This window comes from Papaver somniferum, chromosome 5, assembly GCF_003573695.1.
Source record: "Papaver somniferum cultivar HN1 chromosome 5, ASM357369v1, whole genome shotgun sequence".
Lineage (NCBI taxonomy): Eukaryota > Viridiplantae > Streptophyta > Magnoliopsida > Ranunculales > Papaveraceae > Papaver > Papaver somniferum.
The window spans coordinates 141,539,055-141,565,913 of record NC_039362.1 but is presented as its reverse complement, the minus strand read 5'-3'; the positions used below and the strand labels follow the sequence as shown (position 1 = coordinate 141,565,913).

General features: G+C 35.0%; 3 protein-coding genes and 1 pseudogene across 4 annotated transcripts; 2 read left to right on the top strand and 2 right to left on the bottom strand.

Annotated features, from left to right (window-relative positions):
- Positions 1–1,109: 1,109 nt before the first annotated feature.
- Positions 1,110–2,289, top strand: LOC113279739. The gene is made up of 2 exons (XM_026528409.1): positions 1,110–1,524; positions 1,733–2,289. Exons 1-2 carry the CDS (start codon positions 1,110–1,112, stop codon positions 2,287–2,289), a joined length of 972 nt encoding a protein of 323 aa, XP_026384194.1.
- An 8,470-nt stretch (positions 2,290–10,759) lies between these two features.
- Positions 10,760–14,583, bottom strand: LOC113282975 (annotated as a pseudogene).
- On the top strand, positions 10,895–11,788 carry LOC113279737 (putative F-box protein At1g47790). Its single transcript, XM_026528407.1, has one exon. It carries the CDS (start codon positions 10,895–10,897, stop codon positions 11,786–11,788), a length of 894 nt encoding a protein of 297 aa, XP_026384192.1.
- Positions 14,584–14,995: 412 nt separating the features above from the next.
- On the bottom strand, positions 14,996–18,548 carry LOC113282972 (ATG8-interacting protein 1-like). 2 transcript variants are annotated; one of them, XM_026532083.1, is made up of 3 exons: positions 18,347–18,541; positions 16,467–17,320; positions 14,996–15,453 (listed from the first exon to the last, which is right to left on the bottom strand). In XM_026532083.1, the coding sequence occupies exons 2-3, from the start codon at positions 17,295–17,297 to the stop codon at positions 15,346–15,348; spliced, it is 939 nt and encodes a 312-aa protein (XP_026387868.1). In that variant the 5' UTR covers positions 17,298–17,320; positions 18,347–18,541; the 3' UTR covers positions 14,996–15,345. The 2 variants fall into 2 exon arrangements, with proteins under 2 accessions (XP_026387868.1, XP_026387867.1); XM_026532082.1 differs by having other exon boundaries at positions 15,000–15,453; positions 18,393–18,548.
- Positions 18,549–26,859: the final 8,311 nt, after the last annotated feature.

Sequence of the window (26,859 nt, the reverse complement as noted above, 5' to 3'; positions counted from 1 at the left end):
CTACTTTCTCTTGTCTCACCTTCTTAGCCTCATGTCCTCCTCCTCGAACTCCAATCTTAACTCCATTGATAACCTAGTCCACAAGATGAACTCAACTCTAAACATTTCATAGGATTTGTTCCCAAAAGTCTTCATTAATCCTGATAATATCAAAACCAAACAACCTCAAGACCGGAAAGGATGTTTTATTGGTAAACTCTGTAGCAACATTTGCTTTCAAAGATCCAGAGTTAGTAACCTCATTAATGCAAATTAGGAAATGCATAGTAGAATTAAAGTAATTGATGTTTGGAACAGGAGAAGAAATTTTTACATCCTAAGAACCACTCATGAAGAAGATTATACAACTTTAAGAAAAGGAGGTACTAGAGGAGTTTTTGAGAAACTTATGGTCTTAGTAGGTTTTATTGTCAATGGCCCTGAGCTGATTGATGAATAACTATTGTCAAAAATCATGATTTGGCTCCTTGTCAAGAGAATCCCAACCTATATCATCCCTGACATCATAAATATAGTTAAGCCAATTGGTGTTTATCAAGATGCTAAAAAATCATATGGTATAGATAGATTTGAAAAAAATTTGGAGGTAAAGCTTACAATCAATGTCACTAAGTCTACCAAGTTTGGTATTGAAGATTTTGAAACTCCTACTATTTCTCACTGGTTGGAAGTTGCATATGCCCTCAATGGCATAAAGTTTTGTAAAGTATGCAGAATTCTTGACCACCCTGACCCCCTTTGTGCCACTTCACCAACTCAAAACCATCCTGCTCACTAGTCCTTTCCAACCCCTCAACCAGCTCCCCCACCAAGAACCACTCAACAAAAAATTGTTCAAGCTGGTAAAGATATCATCCATAGACACTACTCTGATGCTGATGCAGCTACATAATTTGAAGCAAAAATGAAGGCTTCTAAAAGACTGGAACTTGAAAAATCCATAGCTAATGTTACTTCATCCTCCAACAGTCCCATCATCTTTGGAGCTCATCTTTCTCCTTTTGATCTGTCAAGCTTTCCTCACCCTGATGTGCTGGCATGTCAAATCAAAAACAGAAGATTAGAATTGGCAAAAAAAATAGTGGGTTTATACAAGAAAACTTCCAAAAATGAAAGCTGTTGCAAGAGATCATCATATTAACAACTCTGAAACAATAGTTCATGCCGAAGCTGCTGCTGCTGACAGTGCTGTTGCTGAACACATTTTCCCAACTTCTTCTGCACCAAAAAATATTCCTTTCAATACCCTTCCCACTCTGTCCCAACTCAAAGCCAGTATGGATATTGAAATTGCCAAGAAGAAGAAGGAAGTCTGGAAAGCTAAGAAAAAAGCTCATAGCTTTGAAAACTTAAGTGAATTCCCTTCAAATACTGCTACTCATGACCCTAAAAGGAACAAACCTCACCCCAATGAAAATAATCAACCTCACAACATTTCTGAGTTGGCCAACACAAAGAGATTCAAAGACTTGACTGAAGATACAAATGAGCAGATTGGCAATACTCCTCTCTTAATGGCTAATGGTATCTTAGAAAGCTCCTCCTCTGGATCATTGGTACAATTTCTTATCCCCCTTTATTATTTTTATTTTAAGACCCCTCTATCTTTTATGCATAGCTCACTATATCATACACACTTATTATGACCACATCAATAGAAGACTCATCTCCAAGTATCCAAATGTGTCCTACTTTTGGAAATTTTTCACTGCCTTGGCATGGAATTGTCAAGGATTGGGAACTAGGGATGCTAAGAGACACCTTAATGATATGCTTAATAACTTGAACCCTGACATCATATTTCTCTCTGAGAATAAACAATATCAGGATAAGCTTAAGAAAACTCTTCATTATATTGGTGTCAACAACTACTGGTTTGTCAATCCAGGAGGGGAAAGTGGCACAGCTGGTGGATTAGCATTGATATGGAAAAGCAATATTTCCTTAGACATTATGGGCTTCTCCTTAAACCATATCAATGCAATAATCAGTCCTGCCAATATCCCCTCTTGGCTCTTCACAGGGTATTATGGAAGTCCCTATGATACTCAAAAAAAATTAAACTTTTGGAAAATGATAGATAAAACTGCAGCCACAAATAAGTTACCTTGGATGGTAATATGTTACTTCAATTTTATCCTTCATGATACTGAAAAATTCAATACTCACCCAATTGATGCCCCTGAAGCTTCTCTATTCAATAACAAAATTCTTGACATGGATTTGGTTGATATTGGCTTTAATGGATGCCCATTTACTTGGTCAAACAAAAGAAGGGTCATGCTCTAACTGAACAGAGATTATATAGGGGACTAGCAACTGATGATTGGCTAGCTCTTTTTTACAACACCAGTATCACCAATATGTTGGCCATAGGGTCTGACCATTACCCCATTCTGCTAATTTTAAACCCACATTGGAAAAATACCATTCAAGTTCTTTGGCCCTTGGTTGGATCATGAAGATTGCAAGAAAATAATAGTTGAATGCTGAAGCAAAGCTATTTCTGGATCCAGTGCCTTCACTATTGCCAGAAGACTCAAAGATATAAAACTACAAGTCAGAGTCTGGAACAAGGAAGTCTATGGCAACATCAAAACCAATATTGAAGAATGCAAAGACTACTTAAACTGGCTACACAACAACTACTACAAGGAGGATAGAGGACATGCCCGAGCAGATGCAAGTAAACAACTCAAAAACTGGCATGACATAGAAGAAAATTTCTGGAAAACCAAAAGCAGGGATCATCTGATTAAATTGGGAGACCAAAACACCAATTACTTTTAGTACTCACTTCTCCAACATGGCTACTGCTGAAGCCATAAACATTTCCCCATAATCATCAAACGCATACCCACTACCATAACCTCAACTGACAACATTATGCTCAACAGGAACCCTGACTAAAATGAAATAAAATCTATTTTATTCAGCATGGATAGTGATAAAGATCCAGGACCTGATGGATTCCCACCAAACTTCTTCAAAGCCAACTTGGATATCATAGGAAATGATATTGTCAAAATGGTTCAACGTTTCTTCACCTCTGGCCACCTTCTAAAATAAATGAATTCTACCTTCATATCCGTCATCCCAAAAACTGACAATCCTACTTCCCCTAGACATTTTAGACCCACCAGTCTTTGCAATACAACCTATAAAATCATATCCAAACTCATAGCTCAGAGAATGAAACCTCACCTAAACAAAATCATATCTCCTTATCAATCTGCCTTCATTCCTGGAAGACAAATATCTGACAACATAGCTATTGCTCATGATATCATACACAACATGAGATAAAAAAGAGACTCTGGAACTATGGGTTCAAAATAGATATGGAAAAAGCTTTTGACAGAGTTGATTTGAATTTTTTGTTATCCATAATGAATAAGATTGGATTCAATGATCAATGGTGTAACAAGATAAAGCAATGCATATCAGCCTCCACTTCTGTTGTTTTTATAAATGGCTCACCTGACAAGTTCTTCAAACCCTGCAGAGGCTTAAGAAAAGGTGATCCTCTTTCACCATATATCTTTCTCTTCTGCATGGAATCTCTTTCCAGAACTCTTATCCATGCTGGGGAACTGGGCATTATCCATGGAATAAAAATCTGCAAAGCTGCACCATCAATCAACCACCTCCTTTTGTTGATGACTGCATGATATTCTGCAAAGCCAACTTGCCTGAAGCTCAAAACATCATGGACATCTTAGAAATCTTTGGAAGCACATCTGGGCAACTTATCAATTACAACAAATCAGGAGTTTTCTTCAGCAAGAATACAAACCCAAATCTTATACCTCTCATAAGCAACAGTATGGGTGTTCAAGATCTTCAGTTGAATGATAAATACCTAGGATTACTCCTCTTCACTCACAGAAGCAAAATCAGCTCTTTCAAACCTGGAGTTGAAAAACTGAAACTGAGACTTTCTAGCTGGAAGAATGTTCATCTGAATCCTGCAGGGAGGGAAGTGCTCGTCAAATCTGTCACCCCATCTGCATGTATTTATCAGATGAACTGCTTCAAGATACCTAAGCAGACCTGCAAAGAAATCAATAACCTTCAAAGGGATTTTTTCTGGGGGAAAAACATAGAAAACCCAACTGGATACTACCCTAAAGCTTAGACTGCAGCGTGCAAACCAAAAGAGTTAGGAGGATTGAGCTTCATGAACATGGAACTTTTTAACAGCTCTATGATCACAAAAATTGGCTGGAGGCTAGAGCAAGATAAAGACTCTCTTTGGTACAAACTTATGGATGCAAAGTATCTAATTGGCAGGAATGTCCTCAACATGGATACAAAATCAAAAGATGGTGACTCCTGGATATGGAAAGGAATTCTTGAAGGAATCAACAACATTCAGTAGCACTGTGTCTGGAGTTGGTAATGGGAGAAAAATCAAAATTTGGGAGGATATCTGGATCCCAAACATCACTGAAAAACTCAATAAACCACCAAACTGTCCACATCATATTGAAACAGTGGAGTCTCTCCTTCTTCCAAATGGGAACTGGAATGTCACTCTAGTGAAATCTCTTTTCTACAACAATGTTTCTCAAGATATTATTGCCATGGAAACCCATCCTGCTGAAAAAGACAAGATAATATGGAACCTTAATGACTCTGGAAAATTCTCTGTCAAGGCTCTATATAAGGCAAAGATTGACAATCTTTACAAGAATGATACTATAACATGCAGCTGGGAGGAAATATGGAACATGAATGTGGCTCTAGTTATCATGATCTTTTTATGGAAATGTGCTCATGGAATACTCCCCACTAATGCTAAAAAAGCTAGCATACTACATTACATTGATCCCTTAAGTACCATTTGCAATAGTGGGGAATAAGAAACCATGACACATATGTTCTTAAATTTCCCTGCTGCAACTTTAGTTTGGAAGGAAATTCTTGGCTCTTATAACACTCACTTTGATAACACTACTATATTCATGGAATGGATGAACTCCTGGTTTCTGACTGAGATGATCAACCAGGACTGCAATATATATGCCACTACATGTTGGTATATCTTGAAGGCGAGATGTTGATCTGGTGTTCAGACAGATCAAGCCAAATGCGGCAATCACTTCTATGCGCATTAAACAACATCTCTGTAACCACAATAGAATCCACAACTTACCAGAGCACATTATGAATGATTTTTCTCTCTTACCCGAGGAAATAGATTCAACAATGAGCCACAACATCACTCCCTATAATCTGAATCAGAATTTACAAACAGATTATGGGAAGACCGTCAAAATATGTACCCTGCAAGATCCAGAAAGCTTGATTACTATACTGCTCTGACTATGTTGTATTTTGCAGGAATCATCATTGATACTAAAGGACATCCAGGACACTCTGGAGCTTGGGGAGCAACAGGAGGTGCAAACCTAGCTTTCCAATGGGCCAAAGAAATGCAGCAAACAAATATAGAGATACAAGCTGAAACCATGGAGATTCTAATTCGGTTCAAGTTGCTCTACCATAAAGCTGTCAAACGAAGATTTCATTTAAGTTATTATGAAAGAAGCAATAGTGAAGAGGAGGACAGTACTACTGATATTAATCCTGTATATTTTGTTTTATTAAGTCTCAAGATCATCCACAAACTTCAGAATATGGATTCTTTTAATTATGTTCTCTTACGTAAGAACAATGCTGGTTGGATGCGCAATCCAACCACTGAAAACTCTATGTATCAGTCTTAGGTGCTCTTTTATCCTAAGTTTTTCTTAAAACAGAAAAGAAAAAAGATGAGCTCTCTTCCTTGGGCAGCTCAGTCTAGCAAGTACTAGACAAGGCGTCTCAGTGTGATAGACGAAAAGATTGCATGTGTTACAATTACGGCAAGTTAAGATCACTTTGCCAAAGATTTTGGTCTATGAAAATAAACGATTGATAAAATGACGAATGCTCCCTGTTACAGTCCTGACCAATTGTAATTGGAGATGGTATACCACGTGCAAGCTGATAAATCACGGAAATAAATGCCATTTTGGACACCGCAAAAAGAGGATGCTAGGTATACCGCTGGCAAACTAAGATATCCTAAGGATGTTATTGTTGACCGACAGCCGGTAGGTGTTATACATCAAAAACATATATATGATGTTCAGTGAAGCATCAGCCATGAAGGTTACCAAAAAAGATGATACTTCTGTATTTAAAGAAATTCAAAGTAAAGACTAAACACAGTACAAAGACATGCACAAACTTGAGCCAGCTCCTGCATGCAAACAGACGGCACCAGAAAATATCTGCATAGTGAACAAAGTCCACAGAGAATAACAAATCCAAGAACCGATCAAGAGCCACAACCAGAAACAACATTAAATACGTATCCAAAGAGGGAAGAGTGCGTCAATTAGTTCTCAGGCTGAGTGGAGTGGAGGAAAACATGGGGACGATAGTGACAGGCTGTAGTGGCTAAAGGCCTAATACAAATACAATGAATTTTTCTCTGCTCGAATCCAGGGTACGTTGGAGGGTATTTAAAATTGGGCGAGGTTTCAATCCTCACCCTAAAAGAAAGAAAAACGAGGAAACAATCCTCACTTTGTCTTTTATTATAATTAAAACTCTAATAAAATATATTAATAACAGATTTTGGGTCCACCTCTAATGTTTTAAATAAATAAAAAACTTTTGGACGAGGAATCAATCCTCGCCCATATTAAAATTCTCTTCCTCACCGCTCCACTCAGTCCTCTCCTCCTGGTGACGTGTCAACACTGTTCAACCCATACATCCCCTTCTCCACTCCACTCAGCCTCAAATATGCTTGCTTGGTCAATTTAGCAATAGTCATCGAAAATGCATCCGTTAAAGCAGAAAAGTCAGCGTTGGGAGTAGCGTTACAAATCCACCACCGACATAATTAGGTTTAGACCAGATTGTCGGATGCACTGTGTGTGCCTAAATTTTCAGATACCCCTCAAGTTTCCACGATTTACTTTTATTCCCCCAATTTATTTAAGTAAAAGCATAATGAAAAAATTGAAAACAAGAGTACGACTATAACGATCCCCTGATTTACTTTTATTCCCCCAATTTATTTAAGTAAAAGCATAATGAAAAAATTGAAAACAAAAGTATGACCGGAGAGGTCCTCTGATTCTTCTACCGTACTTGTAGAAGAAAATATTAAAAACTCAAAGTAAAGTGGTGTATAATGTAACCACGTCATAATAGAAAGGTTTTAATTTAACAAAAACCGGTTTATAATTTTACCCCTAAAACTATTAATACAACTCATGGATGAAAAAAATAAAATAAGGGTACGATTGAACTTTGCAGTAACACACCGTTCATCTACAAAATGAGCCGATGAAAAAAATTTAACAGGGGGTTAGTCAGTTGGATTAGTAGAGACATTAAGAGACTTTTTATGTAAGAGATTTTGGGTGACTCTCTGTGAGTTTAGAGAATTTGAGATACTCTCTGAATGATTTTCAAGGAATTATGGTGATTCATTGAGATAATAAAACATATATGAATTTCAGCTTACACATATGAGACAAATAATATAGTATTTATTTATTTTAAAAAATGAATATATAAATATTCCAATGAAAATGTATTAGTCCATGCATGGCTAACAGAAATTATAACCAGTTTTCCAATAAAATCAAAACGAGATGAACAGAAGGGATTTGAATCTCTAGTAAACCTATTGGGTTTTGAAAGACAACAATTTTTTTCTTCATTTTTTATGAATTTAATTGTAGCTTATTTGGTTATTGTTTTTAATATTTTGATATCTAATACTTAAAGAAATGAGAAATAACAAAGTCTCTCAAAATGTCACCTACTTATCTATTTATGGTATGTTTTGTACTCCCTCTGTACCTATTATATAGGCGGAGAAGTAGTATTCTCTTAGAATAAGAATACGTTTAGTTTTCATAAATTTACTTCTACTTTCCAAATTTATCCTTACCTTGTTCCAGTATAAATATTATTTTATATATCTCTATCTCACACGTAAAACTAGATTGTATGATACCCATGCATCATTAATAGGGGTGCATGTGGAAAAAACAACTTTGGAAGTGGAGCTCCGCCTATCTAATAGTACTACAAAATTTTTAAACTCTGCCTATATAATAGGTACAGAGGGAGTAATAAAAGTCTCTACAAATCTCTCAAAATTATGAATCATTGATTTCAAATTCCAAATCTAATAACAGAGAATTATGAAGACTTTTAGAAAGTCAAGACCCAATAACAAAGATTGTTTGAGATTTTAAAGAACTCTCTATTAACTAACAAGAAATTTTAGAAGTCACTAAAATTTTTTCCACAAATCTCAATCGACTAACCCCAAAAAAATCAAGGGCAAAAATGAAAAAGAAAAAAGTCAAGTTTCCCCATGCACTACCGCCAAACAGTTAAACTTGTCCTTCTAGGAGTCCGACTCTGTGCACCCTGGCTTTAACCGGGGTGGACGTTCCTCCTCTCCTCATTTGCCGAGTCTCTTAAATTATTTAAAGGAACACTAGCAAATATTCATCGGAAATCACAAATACATAGCTTTCTCATCTACTTTTTTGATCTTTGTCTTTTTCTTCTCTCTCTGTTCCCCAGAGCTTGGTAAAGCAATAAAATGGTGATATCGATTATGCTCAAATATCTTTAATCTTCCTAATTCGTCTGGAACACCATATGCATCTGGAACTCCATATTAGAGCAGCTTTTAGTAGAAAAACGCACCAGCATTAAAATTACGTATGTGTATATACAAAATTAAGATAGGGTTTTAAAAGTTTGTATGGAATTAAGTGATTTTTTTTACGGTTTTCAAGCTCGTCTGCAGATTGTTATACAATATGGTAAGCTATTTGATATTAGAGATGTGATTTCATGGACTTCCATGGATTTTATCTATTTTTATGATTAAAAAGAAGTTGAAGAAAAGAAACAGAGTGACCTTATATTCCTATAATTGACGAAACAAGTGCAAGAATTAACCTAATAATGATCGATATCATAAGCAAGTTCTGTGTTTTTCTTTCCTTCAATTTTTGTTGTGATAAAATTTTATGATGTTTGATTTTCATGGAAGATACAGACCCGGATGGAAGAAGAAAAGAGAAAAGTAGAGAGATAAAATATCCGAGAGAGTATAGCTTTTTGTTTTTCTTGTTTTTAAATTAGAATAAAATCGTAAGAAAATAAATTTTAAACCGTAGAAACCTCCGTTAAGAGCAACTGCAGTGGTGCGATCAAAACCAAAGATCAAAGATCAAAAAAAAGACCAAAATTTGGGTTTAGTCCGTGTTGTGACACAACGGTACATGATTAAAATTTCATCAGGCGAACTTTAAAAGTCCGCCCCATTTTTTGTAAATTTCATCAGGCGGACTTTAAAAGTCCGCCTCATTAAAATTTCATCGGGCGGACTTTAAAAGTCCGCCCCATTCTTTGCAACTTTCATCAGGCGGACTTTAAAAGTCCGCCTCATTCTTTTTTTTTTTTTTATTTAATTAAAATTTCATCGGGCGTAATTTAAATCTCCGCCCGTTAACAAGCGTACTTTAAATTTACGCCCAGCAACAAGCGTACTTTAAATTTACGCCCGACTATATTAGAATTTGGGATTTGGTCGCGACCATATTTGGTCTGGAATTTGATCTTTGGTTGGGATTTGATCTTTACTCCGTCCCACTGTGTTACGATCTCATCCCAAATTTTTGGTTATACTCGCCCACTGTGGATGCTCTAAGTCCGGCTAATAAATTTTACAGCTTCACTTGTAGTTTTTGGTCCATTGCTTTCATGTATTAAAATTAAATTTTTTGAATTGAATAGAGTAGATATCTGTAGGTTGCTCATCATGCTCTAGAAATTTCCAGAGTACGAGATTGAGTGAATAGTGATAGAGTGAAGTGAGAGTAATCAGTTTGAGTGTTGAGATAAGTGAGTAGGCAGACGTTGAAGTTGTTGGCACTGTTAATTTGTAAAGTGAAGCTAATAGTGATTTGTGAGTAAAGCAACCAATATGGAAAAAGCAACCAAGTTGGCCCGACCGGCTTGAGCTTGGCCTACAAACATATATACCATAGCAAGAGGAACAAGTTGCGAGCCCAGCGCCAACTTGTATCCTGACCTGCTTGATGAACTCAAGTTACACACCGGTTCATCTGTTTTTGTAATTCTATATGCGTCGAACAATTGCTTTGTCAATGTTAGACCTGTATATGTTAATGGTTGATGGAGACGGAGTCACATGTTTTGGTTACTTCTGCGCATCAATGTCAGCTTTAATTTGAATCTAGGTAGATAGACTTTTGGTTTTGGGTGGTCTTAATTAAAGAAGAATTAAGAGGAATCTCAACAAATTATAGCACCTGAAATGGCTTATGCCAGGAATGATAGAAATTAAAACTGAAAACAAACTAGGAAAAAAGGAAAAACAATTGTCGATTTTTTCAACACGCAATCAACTCATTCAACAACTAAAGCAAAAATTAATTTCTTTCCCCATGTCTATATAAGCCCTGCTTCATCAACTGGCTTAAGCTAAGTAATAAGCACTAAGTTATAGTCCTGCAGGAGAGATATCAAACTCTTTCAAAGATGAATTCTCAGTTAGGTCATCCCATCAAAATATGCAAAATAAACCAAAGTGATCATCATGAACCTTTTATCTCGAGAGATTCCAGTATTGTAAAACATCTTCCTACACATCTCATACATGATCACTGATCAAAGATCCTAAATTCGTGAAAAAACATTTTGATCATCACAAAGAAATGATCAATCTATTAGTATTGTTTTCATCTATGCAAATTGTATTCAAAAATACTATCTTTATCTGACAATTTTCAACAAATTGTGGGAACACGAAGATGTCCCTAGTCGTAAGATCATGGAAAATGACAAGTTCAGAATAAAGGTGCCTACCGATGGGATATCAAAACTGACTTCCTGCAACAGCTTGCTGTGTTTTCATACGGTGTTTCCTTTGCTTATGGTGAACCCAATCACCAGAGAAATACTAGAGCTTCCGAAACCTTGGATTGAAGAAGAAGATGAGGAGGCAAGCGCATGTGTATTTGGTTTCGATGCAAAAATGAATGTATACAAAGTGGTTCAATTGAAACTGTGTTTTTCCAACTCTTCATTGGAATGTGAGGTCTTAGAGTTAGGTACAACCATGTCATGGAGAAAAATCCAACACCAACCCAGCTTTCCTTGCCCAGATTTAGGGGACCCCGATGAGCATCCGGAACTAGTGTTTGTTGAAGGATCTATATATTGGCTCGCATCCGAAAACATTTTGTGTTTCGATGTTGCAGCTGAGAGGTTAAAATTGATTCCTGAACCTGATCATCAAAAGGCACAGTGTTGCGGCAACTACAATACGTTCTTGGTAGAACTTGATAAGAGTCTTTGTCTTATGACGCATGGTATCTCTTCTGGAATGGTAGGTATATGGAAGATGCAAAAGGACTCTGTCAACGAAGAAACTACCTGGATCAAAAGCTACAGTTTTAGTGCAAGGCGTATGATACACAACGCCATAAATCCTTATGGCGTTGAAAACATCCATATTAAATCCTTATGCATGCGAGGTAAGAAGATTTATTTGAAATACAATGAAGGATTGGCTTGTTATGATACACAACGCCAAAAATTGATTGCTCCGGTTTTCAGTAGAGTAGCTGATAATAATAATTTAGGTGCTGTAGCCTACACAAAGAGCATTGTTCGACTCCAGGATATAGTCGGGTCTTCTACTCTGCGCTTATGCACCGTTTAGTTTCTGATGCATTGTGGATGTTCAACTCTTTGTCGAAACTACTGCAAACTAAAAAAGCCTAAACCTTGCTTTTGGTTTACCAAAAGCCCCCTACAGAAAGCCTGCCTAGAATATGAATAAAGAACATATGTCAATTTCTTATTTTCGGTTTCGGAACATATGTTTATATTATACATATATACAACTTTCTGTTTTCTTATAATATCAGGCACTTAATCTTTAGTGTATTGCAACTGCCTTAAATTCTTATAGCTTTCTCATCTGCCACTCACTAAGGCGGGTACCTATGATTTAAGCGCTAAATCTGACTTCTAATGTTAACTCAAGTGCATACAGTGCATAAAAGTTTGGTTTAGAAAAATCATGGTGCATTTTCTAATTTGTATATGACAGCAACAGAGAGCTGCAGCAACTGTACAAGTGTCTTAAAAAAAAATAGATTCTTTGCCATGAACCATGTGGTTACAAACTTCAGAACAAGGTAAAGAAGAAAACATGATGTATCAAGGATTCAAAAAATTCTGTATCTTGAACCATTATAAATTTCCATACCTGGCTTCGGTACAAATTGACATCATGTCTTAAAAGCTGCCATGCTGCATGCACACTATGCTCAACAGAAAAATAATCTGGTTCTCCTGAAAGCCTTTTGGTGCTATGTATACTACTGTTCATCAGGGAAAGAAAAAGCACATCAACACTTGCTACTCTGCATCCAGCAAATTAGGAATGGTTACCAAATGCAATGTCAGGAATCACATGAGTTAATAAGGGCGAAACTACTGTGAGAAAAGTACATCTAGTTACCCAAATTCTTGGGTAGAAAAAAACACTGAAATGATATTGATCCGCTTCATTACCTCCCACCTCCAGGAAGTTTTAGTTTATCATTGTTCTTACCCTATTAATCCAATTCAAAGTGAATTATGGTATCACCTATCTTCCTTGGCCATGTTGTGCCTCCAAAACATTTGATAGAAGAATACCAATTTAGAGCTCTCTGCCACAAGGCTAGTCAGAAAGACAACAGCATATGATTCTGGGCAAGACTCTTAAGTCGAAACAATAAAGATGATCGAGCTTAAAATTCAAGCTAGCACCAACCACATGAGGGGGTCTTCTTGAGCCACATTAGCAGCGAGTGACAAATTCTCACTCAAGCGTCACCAGTACAAGAGATTTACCAGCAGTCCCTATCAGTGGTTTAAAATGAATCTTCTCGGGTACAATTTGCATATTCCCCCAAATTTCTATACCAGCTTAGTCCCGAGTTCTTAACGACAGGAGAAAGATTTAAATGCAAAAACTCACAGACATATTCCATTATGGCTACTGAGTTCTTCCCTTCCTTGAAAAATGCTTTCGACAATCTTTTTCCATGTTCCCATCTTCGGAACAAATCCTTTGCATCATCTGATTCAAAGCAAAATCCACATCTCCCAAACGGTTCTCCTTGCAGAGTCCCTCTATCACCGTCTTGTACGACAAAAAACTAGGCGAAAATCCCTCTGACATCATCCTATCCATGAAACGCTTAGCATCAACAAACTTCTTGGAATCAATTATACTGTATAGAACAACTTGATATGACCCAGAATTTGGTTTACACCCATTCATCTTCATTTTATCCAAAAGTTCAATCCCCTCATCTGCTCTCCCTTGCTCCCCTAGTCCAGAGATCAATACGTTGAATGTAATTGCATCCGGATCACAACCCTCATTTTCCATTCTTTCCAACAGCTTAAATGCTTCATCAATTCTTCCATTTCTGCATAAACAATGCATCAAAGTGGAGTACGTTACCGCATTTGGCTGACAATCTTGTTTAGGGAACTCATCCAGCAATTCAAAAGCTTCTTTCACATCGTCATTTTTACATAAACCTTTGATAAGTATATTAAAAGAACAAGTATCAACAACCACTCCCAATTTAGCAGCACCCAAGTAAACTTCATGAATAATTTCATACCGTCTCGAAGAAACAAGCAAGTTAAGCACAAAATTGAAAGTTCTAGTAGACGGCCAGCAATTGTAATCCGGCATCGCAAAGAGAGTTCTAACAGCTTCCTCAACATAACCACCAACATTTCCATAAATCTTAATAACAAAGTAAAAGAAATCATCCGAGAGCTTACACCGACTCTTTTCTTCAGTTTTGATTCTCTTCATAATATCATTAATTGCATCAAAATTCTTCGATTGAGAAAGCTTCGAAATCACCAGAGTGAAAAGTGTTTCATTAGGTTTGTAATCTTTACGGTGTGAGACTCTTTCCAAGGCGTTCATAAGTGAATCAGAATCTCTAATGGTATTGAAGATTTTCAAGACTTCATTTGGAGCTAACCAGTCTTTATGACAACTTTTGCAATGGATCAGTACTGGAACTAGAAATTGATTTTGAGGAGATTGAAAAGCAACATTGTTTCTGTAAATACGAGTAAATGATTGTCCGATGAATCCTATCACCAAGAGTAACACCACGTTTGATAATTTTCTGCATTTTTGCAAAGCTGAAATAACAATTACTATCAACATTCACATTCAAAGAGGTACAAATTTGTATAAACCTTAGAGAATTAAAAACTTGACATCTCAGAAGTCCAGAATCAGACAGATAAATCTTAAACCCTAATATAATGATTCATGAATAAAATCTGTAGAGAGGAAGAGACAAGAGGGACTTCTTACTTGTCTAGGGTGTGCCATTGAAGCTCAGCATCGGAGACGGAGTTGGGGTGGATGATAGTGAAGAGGAATTACAAAATGAGCAGAGGGAAAAAAAAAAGACTGCAAATCGATCGATAGAGGAACCAGAACTAGTTTGCCCGCTTTATATTTTTTCTCTTCTTTTGGAATTTTGGAACTCCGGGAATGATATTTCAGCCCAACATTTGCCACCATCGGCTCAAGTTTACGTGTTCATCGGTGTGTGTACCATTCCTAGCTTGCAAGTGCAAGCAAAATACTTGGCTAAAAAAAGTTCCAACAGTTTTAACTGCTCCCTGCCAAGGAGGTCAACCATTTGGGGGGCAAAAATCCTCAGACGAGGAAAACATGAGAAAACAACCTTGCAAACACCATGAGATTGCCTGAATATGGAGAAATGCACCCTTCATATGCTCCTCTCCGACCAACCATTCCTGATGTAAATAAAATTTCTGCACAGCATAATTCTAAATTTCACTCATTTTCATGTGTCTGACTATATTACAAGCAAGCAATGAAGACACAAACTTATATTACATTAAAGTAGCAAATTGTTTCCCATTGATATTACACAAAAGGAGGCAATATACAAGAAGCACACAATTTAAAACACTGGGAGAACTGGACTATACACTCTGCACAACCCATACAAAGAAGTTCCAGAAAACCTAACACTTTGCACACAAAGACTAACTTGAATATATATAATAAGCACAATGTTTAAAAGTTATTTACAACCAAAGCAACAAAAGGTTAAATAAGTCTTGATCACACATCCAACATTGTGTCTCAGTCGGACCAACTGAGATTAACCCACCATGAACTTTTTCGTCATCATCATTGTCTTAATGTTATGCAGAGGGACTGGCCCTGATCATGTAAAAACTTTGTCGCTGGGCAGCACCACCCACAACCACATTTTTCAAACGAGATATCGGGTTCAGCAGCTTATAAAGCTTCTGCAGTAAGATCAATTTGTACACTGAATATTACTAAGTGAAAAAATAAAACATCAATAGAAAAAAAGGGAGTCACGACGGAAAAAGACGATCCAAAACTGAGTATTTACTATTTCAAAAGCAAAAGCATTCCCATCAACAAATATGATCGAGGAATTAGCCACTAACCACACTTTGGAAAAAATAATTGAGAATAGAAAAGAGAAGAGAAGAAAAGAACAAGTGCATTTTCATTATGTTTGAATTTTGATCAAAATTGGAAATCCTAAAAATAAACCGATATGTGGAACTTATAATCCATGATCTTTAAATGAGATGCTAATGGTAAATTTCCTATGCAATTTCATTGAAACGATCTTTCACTGTTGTGTGCATATCTAGGTAAAGAAGTATAAAAATACTGGTTGCTATTCGGTAAGTTTGGTTAACTAACACAGACCCAACCTCCTTGTATTGGAGGTTCTCTAGTGGCTTCCTGCAACTACCTTACGTAGATCATCTGTAACCCTACTTTCAAAATTAAGACTAAACCAATTTAGAAATAATCGTAGGCCAAGGTTTCATAAGGATAAGAGGAAAAGCAGTAAGGAGTTTCTTTAAAGTAATAACTCCGGAAGGAAAAGCAGTAATTTATAGGTCTCCGTGTAAAAAATAACATCGCAAAATATGTACGAGTCATTTGACATATAAAAGGAAAAAAATTCGATAAAACAGTGCAAGTTAACCTTTTGGCTTTGCTCAATGGGCATAGTATCTCTTCCAAACCCTTCCATTCCATGCTTCATTGTTTCTCCATTAAGGAATAAACTCAGCGATGGAAAGAGAACAGTTTTAAAAATATCATATTTAAAGAATATAAGATGCACGTACTGATGATGCAATGTCGATAAAACCAGAGAATAACCAATAAGCTGCCACAATCATTATCATCAATGCTATGAAGTGCTAGTTCACAAAAAGACATAGATGGTATCAACAAAGTATAACAAGATTGCCAACAGGGAAATGAATACCTCATCGCTGATGCTGAAGTGCCACTTAAGTTGGCGACCTTGAGAACTTTCTCGCTGCCACCTGTGCCCTATGACTACAAACCCCATCAGAGCTGCAGCCACGACAACAGACCACAGAGCATTTGCATCCTTAGCTTGACTGTACCAAGAAGTTGCGCGTTTCTTCCACCACGCCTCACAAGGAAGCCCATGGTTATCTTCCTCTGGAGGATTGTGAGATTCGGAGATTTTAGAAGAAGAATCCAACTTGGCTGCAGCACCAGGTTCAGGCATAACAGTTGTACTCTCACTGATTGTGGATGCACTTAAACTTGCCTCAACATCATGATATGAACAGAGATTAGCATTCATGTCTATAATATCCTCTTTGTTGACCAATTTTATCCCTTGGAAACTAATACTTTCTTCACAAAGAGGTGAATTTTCGCCCTTTTCATCAAAGAACTGAGAGTGGTGCAACTCTTCTAGTACTTCCAATCCTTTAATATTCCAACTATCTTCGTCAAATTTCTCAGATTTCTCACCTTCCTCCATATCCAGTCGAGACACTTCATTGTGATGCAAAGAATCCTGAGTGACGCTGTTACTGCAATCAGGCTGTACTGGTAGATTCTCGTGCTGGCTCGGTGGGAAGACGAAATGTTTAGACATGAACATTGCAGTAGACGTTTCAACTTCATCTCCACCAACATCACTGCCCATATCATCATTGACGGAATCCAAGCCTTTTGGACCAGGGGCAGCAGCATATGTCGAAGCCGTAAGAGAGACAACTTCCCATTCATTTCCACGAGAGGGAGCTCTCTCTCCTTGATATTCACTATCCTCCATTTTTAGGCTGATTCAAATGTTCCCTAGACATCAAGAGTAAAACAACTTTATCAGATCATAAACTACAAAGAGCATTGTAAGTGTAAAAAGCTAAAAACATTCAGAACTTTACATGCTTTCAAAAGAAAATAGATATACTGAGAATATTTTTGCTATTAGTATCAAGTCAGTTATCTTTCTTTATCCCTTTTGTAAAAAGTCAACTACTTAATGCTGCACCCAAGAGCAGAGAAATGTTTACAGATCTATCTGAAGTGGACTTGTAACCAAATACGAGTAAACATTGAGACAACATATTGGATATCTAGTGTCTAAAAATCAAATATCCTTGGGCTATCCCATGTAACTTTTATCTACATACCAATGTATCCCCACTAAACATTTTAACAATACAAAGAGGCAAAATTAGAGACACCAGTATCTAAGAATGAATTGACGGAGATCTAGAAACACCAGAGTCAAAAATAAAAAGATTGCAAAGGGCAAATTTTCAAGTTTAGAGGAGATAACAATTCTCTGTTACGTTGAGTTTCTGCCATCTTAATATCTTGTCTAATAAAGGGTGTGTCGGAGCTGCATTTCAGCAGATTAATCTCCGCTCATAACACCATAGGGATAGCATTTCTGCAACATTATCCATTAACTGATACGGTAAGTTATCTATATCACAAAACTTTGACATTAGAAGTAGATAAATGTGTTGAAGCATCAAACATGACCTAATTCCTAGTATACAGAACGAAGTGAATTCACACAGACGCAACCCTCCAAACATCAGAATCCACACAAATGAGCAAGACGAAAGGTTGACAAAATACTCTTTAAAATACTTAGAGGAAAACTAATTTCAACCAATAATTCAAACTTAAAATAGCAATTAAACACACAAATTTAGTGAGATAGCAAAAACTTGATAAAGGTGTAACTTTAAAATCTTCCAAAATCAACTAATAATAACCCTAATCATGGATTTGTAGCCAAAACTAAGGGAAGTAATAATCTTAAAAAACCCTAACTCTTTCACAGAAAAACAATTGAAGTTACTTAACAAGTTGAAGTAGATTATAATATTGATTCATCCGAAGAAAAACTTGCCAGAAAATGAATGTTTTTTGAGATGATATTTGAAGGTCGCGGTGGAAGAGATCTAATTTTATTTGCACTAGGAACGAAGGAAGGAAGGAACGAAAGCTAGGTATAAAAACCGCAAAGGTCAGTGGGATACTTTGCTGGTTTTTGATACAGCTTAGTTTTGATGTGGTTCGATGGGATTAGGATAAACGGCATGCACACCATTTTTAAGAGCATGTTTGGAAACGAGTAGTAGAAGTCAAAAAGAAAGTTCTTTTCTTCACAAAAAAAAAATATTTTTTTGCCTCCATAAAGCAATCTGAAATTTGTTTCCAAACTGGACCTTTAACTTTCCTTCAAAACATTAGTTTTACACGAGCAGTTCCTAAGCATTTTTTTTGCTCATTTACGGGCACACATAAATTGGCACATTAGGCGTATACCAGCTCTAAATTCCAACATAGGAGTAAAGATTGTGTTTTCCTTGGTTACAACTCATTCTAAAAAGGATATTAGTGGTTAGATCCATCTACTGGCAGAGTTTATATCTACTTTCACTTAAGCACACTATTGTGAGTCTTCTATATATTCTGTAGTAGAATCTTCTGTATGTACTGTAGTAGATTCTTTTATATCTCTTGTGGAAGAGTCCATTTCATCCTCCACTCACATTGACTCTACTTCTCCCGCTACTTCAATCCGATGCAGTCACGTCAATTTGGTAATAAACCTACAAGTTGATGCAAGGGAGAATGCATATAAGTAAGAGGTGTAAATGGGAAGTAATAATATATAGTGTGGAATCACAATCTGTCACAAAGTTCTGTTTTGGAATACTCTCACCACAACCTAGTCAGTAAATCCGTTAATGTGTATGGTGCGCGTCTGTTTGGAAATTGGAAGCACAGACTAAAAATTCTTTCATTTTATTGCCAAGCCTAATTGTTGCTACACAGTTCTAAACCTAACGTAGAGAGAGAGAAAATTAAAATGCTGAGTAAATACAATCTTTTATCAGTCAGCAAAAACATTTTGATTGTATATCAATCATTACATGTTGCTAATATACGCAATTACCAGGATTTTCAGAATCCTAGTAATTTATAAGAAACTTTAATCATGAATTGCATTTTAACTAGGTCAGAGAAGACTCGCCATCTCTTTTTGCTGCCCAAATCTCCAAAAATCTAGGGAGAAAACTTCGTTAAAATAAAATATTAAACTCAAGAATTTATTATGCAGGTTGGGAGGTGAATAGAGAAAAAGACGGAAAAAATAATGGTTATGCATAGAAAAACTGTGAAGGCATACATCCGGATATATAAGTAATTATAATCTAAATTATAATATCCCGAATCCTAATAATACCCAAATTTCCGTATAAACACAATAAAACTGATACGATACTCCATCTAAAAAAATCACCATAAGAAAAGGGACAAATTTAAAAATAATCTTTATATTGTTTATCGATTACGTTGGAAATGTAAGTTAATACAGTGGCTTATACGATATTTCATATCACTATTCCATGCATACAATAACCTTTATTTTCCAATTTTGCAAATCAAATTCTCTACATAAAAACAGAGTTTTTTCGAGCGTTGTGGTCAATCGGAGCTTCTGGTTGATTATGGCCCCACCATTTATTTATTTTTGGTAATTTTTTACAATTTTGGATAATAAAATCCAAAAAAATATCTTTTGGCCCACAATATAAGAAAAAATATTTTCTAAAACAACTAAATCTTATAAATTACCAAATAATTTTTCAAAAATAATTAAAAATCAAAATTAGATGCTATCGTTAAAGACACAAATAAATAATTAAAATAAAATCACGTTTATGACATTCATCACGATCAAACTAATATCGATAAATTATGCATCATGATCATCATCACAAAAATAAATTAACTATAAAATTAAGAAAATAATGTCCAATTACACTTATTAAAAAATCAAACTAATTCTAATTACAATTCCAAGCTGCTAATAATTAAACTAATTCTAATTAAGATTTTACAATTATAATTGAGACGAAAATTATACATCAAAATTAAATGATCAATACCTGTTGATGATCGAAGTTTACTTCTTCCCCTATAGAAAAATTGACAAATCCTGTCAAATAGTTAAAACATAAAATTATTGAAAGAAAAAGAAAATAGGAAGCGAAATTCTAAACATTAACCTTAAAAAGAAGGGGAAAAACGGAAAATCATGGTGAGAACAGTAAAAAGAATCGATTTTGTTTCAATGTAATTTTATTGATAACACAGAGTATTGTACATTCCAAAAGAAAAATAACAAACACAAAATAATTTCTATTCTTAGACTAGATTCTCAATATTTTTTGTATAAAAATGTCTCCAAAATTAAATAAAATTAATAAAATATTGGTAAACAAAAAACTTTCCGTGAATATTATACTTTTAATTTAAGGAACCAAAATAACATTAATTTAAATATATTGCCCGAAATAAATCGATAGATTAAAAAAATTATATATTTAGAGGGTTTTTTTTGCGTAAAAAATAAAATTTACTTCCAAACGTTTTAATACGCAAACAGAGATTAAGGAAGGAAAAATCTCTACAAATTTTTTCTTAGTAAATGTAAGACATAAATTCTAAAAATAATATTTTCTTCATGTATAAAAAACGCTTGAGCAAAATCCAAGCTTCATTCATTTGATGTGATTTTTCTAATTTCTTTTTCTTCCATCTATTAGTCTGATATGTTGTTGTCATTTTTTATGCAGGATATAATGGAAGTGTACCCAGTCGAAGGACGCTGCTTCTCCATTTGAAATCTGGACAGGTGAATTTTATTTTCTTGCTTCTAATTCTTTATTTAAGTTGATTCAAGTTGAAAATTGTAAGGAGATTATTCTGTGATAAAGAACTGCCAATTGTTTGTGATAAATGACTGCCAATTGTTTCAATGATCCGTAATCTTTTCTTTTTGCATGGTTGTTTTTTCTTTTGTTTCTGCAGGGTTGATTGAATATGAGGGATTTGTTTCTCTTTTATCTTATCAATGGCTATTCAGTGATTTAGTTTATCTTTTTTTTTGTTATTTGTAAAGTTTTAATTAAATATTAGGGTTATTTACTTTTGGGTCGCTGAATTCTTCTGATTAGTAGAAGTATAATAAAATTCATCTCAAAAGATGTAAACTGTGAGAACATCTCTATATTCCTTGTAAACCTAGAAAAGTAATTTGTTAGAAAGCGTAAATGGGAGCCAGATGGTGGGGTTAATGTTATTGGCGCTTGTGAAAGGTGAGATGACATTTTTTAGGTTTTATTATTTTCTGAGAAGCATAAGGGTTTGTTTTGTGATTTGTGTTTGTTTGAATGTGTTATAAAATGACTTCATTAGGTTGTGCGACGAAAGTGGTCACATTATCGAGAAAAATAGGACGACTAAAAGCCAAATCTTAGTCGCGGACTCAAAGTTCACAGGTATTCTTCATCTTCCAGCTCACAAAACCTTCTCTCTTTTTTTTTTTAGTTGAAAACTGTCTTATTAGCGTCTCCTCTATTTTTTATTGTTGAAACCTGTCTTATTATCATCTTCTCGATCATTAAACCTGTAATAAAATCTTTGTAGTGTCAGAAGCGTTGTAGCCTGTAGGTAGTGGCAGCAACAACAACCATCTTATGCCATAATAAAATCATCTTCTCTACACCAGTTTTTGCTTCTCTGGGCATCAATTTGCTGTATGGATCTCTTCTGATGCACCAAGACCAAAATAACGAACGATCTCTTTTCATGCACCGATCTCTCTCATAAGAAGTAGAAGTATATTATTGAATTCTCATATACTCTTTACAAACATCAGAATCCCACAACCTCCACAAAATGCAATTATATTTCTCATTTGTTTTTGTATTTAATTAATTAATATAACAATTTGCGCAGAAGTTTAGAGTTAGAGTTTTTATTATTTGAATATTGAGTTTAGAATAAAGTATTAGAAAAAAATCAACAAACCTTAATCTTTTCCTATCCCTGGACTTGAGGTGTAGTTTGATTAACCATTTATTTCCTAGCTCTGAATTTGAGTTGTAGTTTGCTTATCCATTTTATTCTCTGATTTCGTTTAGTCACCGACCTTAATAGGTTAGTTATTTTGTTTGTGCTGCATATGAATTACAAATTGCTAACAGTTTTTTTATCTAATTCTGGTGAATTTCCCGTGGCACAACCAAAGGGGAAATTAGGGAAAAGTAGTGTGGAACTAACGCAAATGGAATGACAATTCTTGATGAAAATCAAGCAGCGAAATCGCAGAGTTTGAAGGGCACTTCAAGATAAACGAGCTAAATGTTCGACCTAAGCTCGAAGATCGGCAACTGAGAGTAACCAAATACGACATGAAGTGCTTCCCCCACAGGCCTATGTTATTAGACACTCAGTTATACAACTCCTCATGGCGGCGACAGCGGCGAAAATAGGAGTTTTTGCAGCAACAACAGTTCTTGGATGCTGCTTCAAGGTAATCGTTTGATTTCATCGGGTAAATTTGTATATGTTTCAAGATAATTTTTTGATTGCATTGGGTAAATTTGTATATAGTAACCAGTTTTTTTTTTTTGTTATGTTTTATGCTAATTTTTTCTTAAGAATCAAACGACCACGTATCAAATACTGGGATATGATTTGTCAGGGGGAGCAAATGTGATTATTACCAGTGATAAAAAAAATTTAGTGACTTTAGTGATGATGACTGTCAATGAGATATGAATTGCAGAAAACTTTTATGTGTTTACTTAACATTCTTTCTTACACAAGCATATTTTTAAAATTCCACGTATAAAGTGAAAGTATAACATGACTATAATTCAGCCATTACAAGTGTACATATCCCCAGGTTAGGTCTCTAAGTTTATCTTCTCCCATATAAATACCAATATATTCGGGGTAATTAACAATAGGGAATGACTTATTCTCTAACCGGAAGTGTCGGAAAGAAAAAAAATCATGTACAATGCAAGGCAGCTACATACCGAGAAAGTGTGAGGTGACATCGTCCTAACGGTTTCATCATGGGGACTGCACAATCAACTTATAAAATTCCATTACAAGAGATTTAGAAATGTAAAGCGTATGCTATAAATAACCAGAGGCGATAAATTTGAAGGGAAAACCGATATGATATAACTATATAAGATTATCGGTGGCCTATGACTACGTCGGTGTTTTTTCAACTATTAAGAGTTTCTTTATAAAATGAGTTTTCTGCGGTACGGAAATTGCTAATTTATTAACTACTAAGTACAATATATGTTAGCTAATTAGTGATGGATATAATAGTATGTGGATAATACCATAAGAATATGGTATTGTACGTGCATCACAAATTCACAAAGGTTATGTTAACATCTCCGATTTGTAATAGCGTGTCATACTGATGCTAATAAGTGATGTGAAGGACTTTTTGTAGAATCACAAATGAATTTTCTATGCTTCCTGGAAGATTACGGATAAAACTTTAATGAGTCATCGATATGAGTCTTAGAACTGGTACACCGCTACTGCAAACAGATAACATATGTTAGGTCTAGAACTCCTAATACACAGCCAACCAAGTGAATGATTGATTTTTCCTAACCTGGCAAGATGGTTAAGGAGGCTAAGATAAGTATGTCTAAAGAATTAACCAATAATTTCACTGTTTGATGCACTTTGGAGGGTCTAAGAAGGAAATACAATAAACCTCATTTTAATCATTCAGTAACTGGAATCCAAAAATTAATTTCACCGTTTGATGCAATTTGGAGGGTATAAGGAGGAAATACCATAAACCTCATTTTAATCGTTCAGTAACCGAAATCCAAAAACTTATATACAATGAATAGTGAACTGCAGCCAAGCATCAGGAATGGAGAAAATGTCAGCCATTGTTCCAATGGTCGTTTTGCACAAACTAACTTTACTCATTCACAAAACCACCATTGGAATAATGGCATGTAAGACATGCTAAGTACATTCATAGACAAAAGTGCCTATTATTTTCACAATTGTCATTCTTATGGTGAACTAAACAATTTTGTATCCAGTTTCTATGTTAGTATACTTTTCTGGAGGTCGATTCACTTACATGATCGCAGCAACACAAGTTAGACTTATGTGAAACGTGTTTGGAAAATTGGCTTACTTTTTATGCAGGAAACCAAATGAAATTAGAATGCTTCTGGTTTTGGGATGAACACCATCAAGAGAGAAGGGCCAGCCAGAGGAGACCAATTATCGATGAGAAGGAGTGCAATCGAGTACTAATGATCATTGATCAAGGTGATTTAATTTTAATAGTATCATGGGGTCTTCCATTAGGTTTTCAGAAAGACAAATTAGTTAAAAAATTTAGTAACACTATTTACTTTTAATGAAATTAACATTATTTATTTCCATATTTTATAATCATAAGACCCGTGCGTAGCACGGGCGACAAACTAGTACATAAAGGTTTAGAGTCTTTTCATGTAAGGACATTTATACATGTGACAATATTAACCTTTTCAACAAAAAAAAAGATGAAAAACTAACAGTGAGGACACTTTTGTTTAATTTCAATGTAATACTAAGAGTGTCTTTTCTGGAAACTCGAAGGCATTGGAGATCTGCAAAAAGATAATTATTTTATAATCGGTTATTTTGTTTTGTCGTGACGATTACTTTGTATGACATTGGTAACTACTTAATCAATCGAATGAGCATATGTGACGTGAATATATTTTCCGTTAAAGTGTGTACATGAATTTAATTTCAAGATTTTGTAATTTGAATTCTTTGATCGAATATATAAACCCAGTGGGACAAGTAACTAGAGTTGATCAACAATATCGACCCAAGTTAACCGCTCGTATTAGCAGCCTACATCACTTCAGAATAGATGCCCGAAATGAGGTTCAATATCCTTTAAACTCCCTTAACATGCATGAATTGTATCTCCAAGATTCCACCAAAATTCTTCAAACTCAAGAATCCATCAGTGAAATTCTTCACAGTTACACTTTGGAAGTTCTTCAAATCCTTCTTATAAACATCGATTGATATCATTTCCCTCTCACACCATATTCATTTTTTCTCTCATCTCAAGAACATCTAGAAAATATAATGGTGAATACTAAGGGGAATAAAAATAAATTCGATAAAGATCATTTTACGTTAACGATCATCAATACACAATATTCTGAAACTGCGACTAATGATGTTCGTCTGGTACGTGTTAATACGAATAGAGTCATAAGGAATGATGTAATAGAAGTCACATGCATGTTTGATCACTCTTCATTTGATCACGTTTGATCACTCTTCAAAATTTATTTCGCAAACATTAAATATCCATTAGAACATTAAATAGCTATTAGAAGAGTCTAGCTAGTAATACTGTATCATTTTTTTCCTTTTTATGTTTCACGCATGATGCTCAAAATTAAACACGATAACATATTAACATTGTTTCCTCCTTTTATTTTAGACTTTTTTTAATGAATGTTACAAAGTTTTTTTATATTAATACATTTATTTCTATAAGTGCACTAATCATAGTAACTTACGAAATATTTTCATGTGTTAAAAAACATACAATGTGTCAAGATAAGAATTCATTTTTTGCATATGAATATTATGATCCCATATAAATTATTGTCGTATAATATGTGAATATTTTTTCAATTTTTTTTTTTTTGTATGAGTTTGGATATTTTGGGATGCATTTTACTAAGAACTTTATTGAATGCATATAAAACTAAACTCAAAGTAGTAACTGAAACACATAATCAGTAAGGATAGTGAAATATCGATAAAGGAACAAAGTTTAGATCATTTAAAACCTTACATCATCAATTAGTAATAACCTTAATCATGGATTTAAAGCCAAAACCAAAGGAGTATGGAAAGTAAGAATCTTAGAAAGCATAAATCTTTAATGGAAGTTCTTATTGTAGAAAGGCACAGAAGAAAAACAAAAAAATTACCTATCCTATAAGTTGTAATTGCTACATTTCAATATGCACAAACCTCTCAGAAGGGTGAACCAAGCTAAAAAAATAGGGGAACCATGTTTTTTCCAGTGTTCCATTTGCAAAACTGTGTGAGAAAGATATAAACGACAATTTGAACATCGATTTACTACTAGCAATTCTCAAACAAAACCTGGGAAAGTAACAGAAACCTATTCGTAAACAATTTTTTATAATATCTAGAAGAAATAAAAAAGGCATACATCGATTAACATCGGAAAAAAATCATCATATTAGATCATCTTCATCGACATTTACATCAGAAAACCACATGTTAACATTTTCTAAATTAGGGTTTGAAAAACCCTAAACCGATCACAAAAGACCAATTATTATTATTATTTGTTCTTCACTTACACATTGATTCACATACCAAGATTTATACTCCCCAATTCCATAAAAAACCTTAAACCCTTCAATAAAAACCATAAACCCTAACTTCAGTTAAAGAGTTTA